The sequence below is a fragment of the Anarrhichthys ocellatus genome, unplaced genomic scaffold, assembly GCF_004355925.1.
Source record: "Anarrhichthys ocellatus isolate YVR2014 unplaced genomic scaffold, GSC_Weel_1.0 scaffold196, whole genome shotgun sequence".
NCBI lineage: Eukaryota > Metazoa > Chordata > Actinopteri > Perciformes > Anarhichadidae > Anarrhichthys > Anarrhichthys ocellatus.
The window spans coordinates 219,611-226,179 of NW_022280226.1; the positions used below are offsets into that span (position 1 = coordinate 219,611).

Here is a 6,569-nt window from a genome sequence, read left to right on the forward strand (position 1 = left end):
CTCTCCCGAAATTCACTCTCCAATTCCCACTGAACCAGACATTTCTGGTTTTTCTCCATAATTTCTAAATCTTTGAGTCTCACATTCTTCCTCTTTTTATTTCTCATGTCTTTCTCTTTAGCTTCTAAATCCCTTCTTAACATTTTAAGTTTCGTGGAGCTTAATGACCCGTTCTTTGGAAAACCAAAAGTGCATGTCCAGTAATTTAGACACTCTACACATTCTTCACCATATTTTTGTGTCATCATAGCCACAATCTGTCCCTCTGGAACATGTTGTTGACTCTGTTGTCCACCCATTCTTTCAGGCGTGGTAAGTACTTTTATTCTTTAAGATATACCAGTAGTCGTCACTATAAATATTAGTTTAAATTCACACTTAAATTCACACGTTCAAGGATGACGTCATCTTATCAGAAATGGTCTTATTTATCAGAAATTCACACTTAAATTCACACGTTCAAGGATGACGTGGTCTTATCAGAAATGGTCTTATTTCTATCCGTGGTCAAGATATCTGTATTACGATCTTTAAATGTTTTGTATTTAAAGTACAATCGTTATTTCGTAATTACAACTCTGTCTTCCACCGTAAACAACTCGATCATTGATATAATGCCACAAAATTTGTTTTATTGCAACATTCAATATCATTTATGCATACAAAAGGTTCACGCCTTACAAATTCAGATAATGTGGCAAAAGGGGAGTACAAGTATTTCAGACAGGATGTCTGTTTCTGCATCATTCAGTTTCTGGAGTCAAGGTCTCTCTGTGTCTTTCTCCTAAGACAAAGACACAGTGTCTCTTCACTTCTCATCCTTCATGGGAAGAGATAACAAGACACCTGGATACAAAACTAATTAAAAAACATCGCCTGACTACGAGAAGTACATTCTTTAAAACTAAGCATGATACAATAATATATTTTCCCATCACAGTCTACTAAGGAGAACTGAGCAACATACTGTAGCTGCTGTGTGCTAGTTGGGTAATAAACGCATAAACCTCATTTGGTCAGAAGAAAACATAACACAAGAAACACTATAGTCCCCGCATGTATTGTTACTGCCTTCCAGTTCTTAAAGACCTCAGCGTCGTCACTTTAGGTATTCACCTATTCTCTTTAAATTACATTTATATCATGGTGAAAAAATTATCACATTGGTTTGTTCCTCAGGTCCTGGGTGGCGAGCAGAAGTCCGGCCCCCTGGCCATCCCGTCTCCGACTTTGATTTAGACGTGGTGATTGGAGCGGACGGACGCAAAAACACACTGGACGGTGAGGATAAAAAGGAAAACCAGAACTCGCAAGCAAGGGGTGCTGCTAGTTGGCAGCCTCCTAAAACTTTCATTCCCATTGACAGATTTTGTAATGGGTAACGTTTGCTTTTGACTTATCACAAATGCATATCAAAGGAGGCTGGGGTGGTGTATGGGTCCAAAGACGCATGACTGTCATCCAGGCGACCGCTGTTAGTGTCCCAGTGTGAAAACAAGCACTTTTGTTGCGTTTTTCTGTTATGTGTCACTTTAGGCCAAACCACAATGTTTTTTTACTAAACCTAACCATGTTGTTTTGTAGCGTGTTTGTGTTTTGTTTCAATTTGAGAAAAATAATTTCCCTCGAAACGTCATCGAGAGTGCATGTGTACGGGAGCATAACGATGTAGGAGACGAGGTTGTGTGGGGTAAACTATGATTGGTTAATATGGTTCAAAATGAGTCCCAAGAAAATGATTTGTTCCAGACATAATATTTGTTTTTGTTTTTACTGGGGAAAAAAAGAGGTGAGGTGTGGGTTAAGCATTTCCTGTTGACATAGTTTTAACTAGAAGCTATTGCTTTGTATGGGGTCAGTGTGAGTGTGTATCTGCTGTTTGAGAGCTTTCTTAGATTTCTGTCAGGGAGTAGTTCATGCTATGTTTGATTTGTGCTCATCTGTTTGAACTGTGTGTGTGTGGTTTACGTGTTGCTGACACATCAAGTAACTTTCTCGACTCTATAAGCATTTGTGTCTCCATGACTGCTGGAAACTCCTTAATGTAGATATACCTACTGCAGCTAGGAGGCTCAGCAACTCTTTGAATATTTTTCTTTATGTCTGACTCTTATATTTATATTGCTAAAAAATCAGTTGTTTTTTTCCTTCCCTTCTCTGCAGGTTTTGGGCGCAAAGAGTTCCGAGGGAAGTTGGCCATCGCCATCACGGCTAATTTCGTCAACAGGAACACCACAGCGGAGGCCAAAGTGGAGGAGATCAGTGGTGTGGCCTTCATCTTCAACCAGAAGTTCTTTCTGGAACTCAAAGAGGACACAGGTAAATTAGACCACCAGCAACCCTTACTACAAAGCCTCATTTTCTCTGTAAAGTAAAGTAAATCTGCTTGTGTTTTCAGGAATCGACTTGGAGAACATTGTTTACTACAAAGACAATACCCACTATTTTGTCATGACGGCAAAGAAGCACAGTCTGCTGGACAAAGGGGCCATCATAAATGTGAGTTTACACACGCATATGTAAATACAGCTGAACTAATTTTGAAACCCGATTTTAATTTAGTCTCAGACAAAATATCAAAATTTACTTCAAATTTTAGTCTTTTATTTTTTTTGTTTTAGTCTAATTTCAGCATTTTCAATTATTATGTCTTCTTAGCCTTCTGAGGTTACAGCTAACATCTTTGTTGTGTACAGTTAGCGTGGTTACAGGTTTTTTAGCATTGCGTTCCATTGACATTAACGATGTCGGACTCACAATGGACAAAAAAAGGATCTTCCTTGTCAAAACATGGGGCCTACATTACCCATAATGCAACTTGAGTGTCAGCAGTTGGTTAGGAGATCCAGTTGTGTTATGCTAGTAGCATGCTAATGTAGCCTCTATCCTGCTGCAGAGATGAGGAGCGAGCTACAGAAGTCACTCTACACCTCCAGATTTATTTTTTATTGACTTATGTAGATTTATTTAGCCCCAAATCTGTCACATACAAATTTGCATACATAACTATTAACACAAGACCAAAGGAGGATTTAAGTGGACAAACAATGGGGTTTAGTGATTGATCTTAGACCCACACATTTACGTCTGTCTGGCTGCTGATTGGTCGCCTGGCCGGGCTGCTCCTCTCCCAAACTCCACAATCGCAGCAGAGCTTATTTCTAAGAGATATTGGCGACTGACCGAAATTCTAATACTTATAAAATATTTTCTTTCTTGTAGTTTGTGTTGACGTAAGTAACGCCCCAATTCGCAGCCAAAACTCCCTGAAGCGCACTTGTAGGCCACAAACACACACACACACAGCTCTCTTTGACAGTGAGTGATGGGCCTCCATAGGGGATGATAATGACATAATGCTCTAATTAGCTGCAGCTTATTCTATGTCCTTCACACACACACAGACACACACAAACACACACAAAGACATTTTGAGCTAGCGAGGGTTGCTGTCCTCTGGAGACAGATTAAATGAGGATATTATTATGGCATCAGAGTGCTGTCTGTTGTCAACCGTCCCGTCCAGAGCTTGCCAGGACAATCATCAGAAAACACACACACATAGACACACACAGGTGTTGAAGCTCTGCCTTGCTGTGGCCTCAGTGGTCTCTATCTCATCTTACATCACCCATTAGTGCAGAGTGACATCTCACTGCGTCAGCACGTGGCCAAAGCCTCAGAGGCCTCATCATCACCGATAATAGCTCACTGATTCAACAAACCGACCAACTCCGTTTTGTCACGGATGTTCCTCTTGCAGCGAAACACACCGGTCTAAATTCATTCCCCACCCCCATCCACACACACACACTTTTCTCAGTTCACCACACCATGCTGGTTCTCAGGAGGTTTTCCTTTTTGATGCATCTGGCTTTCGTAGCAAGTCAAAACAACATGACATAGTTATTTCTTGAGCGACTCAAAGGGAGATGGCATCGTTCATGGGGGGTGACAGTACAACAATATAAGTTCCTTCTCTGTTTTATCTTTAGCTAAATACTACTTTGCATTCACAAGCTAGCTGGTAACTTTGCTTTGTATGCCTTTTAACTGGAAAGAGCCTGCTGCTGCTGAAAGCAAGGTTGATAAGAGTGGTGTTTAAGGGCTGCTAGAATACCCCCCAAAATGAGCTAAGGGATGCTAGAAAGCAGTCACTTAACCCCCCCCCCGCGTCTCAATACAGGACTATGTAGAAACGGAGCGTCTGCTGAGCGTCGACAACGTCAACCAGGAAGCCTTGCTCTCGTACGCCCGCGAGGCTGCCGACTTCGGCACCAACTACCAGCTGCCGTCCCTGGACTACGCCATCAACCACTACGGGCAGCCGGACGTAGCCATGTTCGACTTCACCAGCATGTACGCCTCGGAGAACGCCGCCCTGATCAGGGAAAAACACGGACACCAGCTGCTGGTCACGCTGGTGGGAGATAGTCTGCTTGAGGTACGAGGTGGCGGGCCCAAGCACTGTGTTGCTTCTTTGACCTGCACCCTGACTGAGAATTAGCTTGTGTGTTCACGCTGACACCATGTTCTCTGTTTACAGCCTTTCTGGCCCATGGGTACAGGTTGTGCTCGAGGCTTTCTGGCAGCCTTCGACAGTGCTTGGATGGTGAGGGGCTGGGCACAGGGCAGGAGCCCTCTGGAGATACTGGCTGAGAGGTGCGTGGGTTCATGTTCCATACCCTCTAATTGTCGACTTTGTGCACAAGAAATTAGATACCAGGGCTAGACATTAAACTTTTTCAGGCCAATTGCCCGATAGACAAATCTCTTGTCTAAAATGGGGATTGGTAGGCCTATTTATAAATTAATAAAATCAACAGGGATTTGGACAATTATGATAACTTATTAACGTACACAATTGATAAGCTACCAGACTCCATTAACAGAAACGGTAATTACAGTTAGTCTTTCCACTGTTCCGTTCCCTGAATACAATGACTCTTGATGTGAAATTTCTTGTTGAAGGTCATGCTCCTTAGAGGATGAATGCAAATGTTTATAGCGACCCTATGACCTTTTCTCCCGCTCCACATTCAGTCTAAACTTTGCACATGTAATGAAGAACTTTGAAAATGTGAAAAACAAATTGGCTCATCATTAACTGACCACATTCATGCTCCCCAGAAGTTGGACTGCTTAAATGAAATATCTCATAATCTAGTGGGCAGATTGGTATAACTTTAACTATGCACAATTATGTTTTCCAGTGGATGCTTTGTATTAAAAAAATCGACTTGGCCCGCACAGCCCCGAAGCTCCACCCCTGCTGCTGCACAGAGCTCTATTGCTTATTCCAAGTTTATTAACATTGATACAGACAGAGATTCCTTGCTTTGTAGTTACATTTTACTTTATTTACAGGTCAGTGTTCTGTTTCTGATTTTGCTTCTAATGAACCATACCACCTTTGAAGTGTCACATGACTATGAATAGCCTTGTTATCACTCGCTGAAACAAAGCAAAGTAGCAGTAGTCAGAAATACCAGTCTGGAAATGTCTGGTGGCAAAGCACAAGTGATGTTGATTTTACCATAATGGTCTTTATTCGTAGTTTTGAAAGCAACGTTTTTGCTTCCGGCTCGCGTCAGTGTTTGCTGTCTTCGGTGCGGTTCTCATGTGGTCATATCTGCCCTGTCGTTTCCTCAGGGAGAGTATCTACCGGCTGCTGCCTCAGACCACCTCAGAGAACATCAGTAAAAACTTTGAACAGTACGCCATTGACCCCGCCACCCGCTACCCCAACCTCAACTCTAGCTGTGTTCGCCCACACCAGGTCAGTCCCAGCACTTTGAGACATTTTAGTGCTCAGCGACAGGGATATTGGATTGTAATGATTCAGTCTTATTTGAGTGATTTAAGAACAATCATTATCATTGAAACCTGGAGTGTTACATGTTTTTAAGGAAGAGTGAGAGTTGTTAGCAATAACTATGTTCCTTTATTAGCTCAGCCAACCAATAGCCACACACAGTGAATGTTACTCTAGCTATTTTTCATCAAGTATATCGCTCTTATTTGTCCAACTTCCGTTCTCCTTGAAGGGGCTCCTAGGAGATTTGTGTCTACTCCAAATCCTACTATTTGCTTTTGCCATGACTTAAGTGTCCCTTTGAATGTGTTAAAAGATCAAGTCTGAATTGAATTTTTCCTTTCATATCTTCTCCCGTGTTTTTCTACTTCCTTCAGGTGCGTCACCTGTTTATTGATGGCCAGCAGGACTCGTGTCAGCTGGAGAGAGGAGGACCCACACGGAGATCAGTGAACTTGTCCAGAAGAGGTGAGGGGGAATCATATATATATATATATATATATATATATATATATATATATCTATATCTATATCTATATCTATATATATATATATAGATATAGATATAGATAGATAGATAGATAGATATACACAGATATAGATGTTTATATATACATATACATATACATATATACATATACATATATAGATATACATATGTGTATATGTATATATGTATCTATGTATATATATCTATATACGTGTATATATATCTATGTATATATATCTATATACGTATATGTATATATGTATG

General features: G+C 41.1%; 1 protein-coding gene across 1 annotated transcript; it reads left to right on the top strand.

The window, feature by feature from the left end:
- Positions 1–1,085: 1,085 nt before the first annotated feature.
- LOC116400741 (protein-methionine sulfoxide oxidase mical2b-like) lies at positions 1,086–6,297 on the top strand (the record flags this gene model as incomplete). The annotated part of the gene is made up of 7 exons (XM_031878738.1): positions 1,086–1,281; positions 2,164–2,319; positions 2,399–2,499; positions 4,187–4,444; positions 4,547–4,662; positions 5,653–5,779; positions 6,193–6,297. Coding segments are annotated over 7 exons (1,059 nt in total), but the record flags the coding sequence as incomplete, so codon positions are not given.
- Between the last annotated feature and the right edge of the window lie 272 nt (positions 6,298–6,569).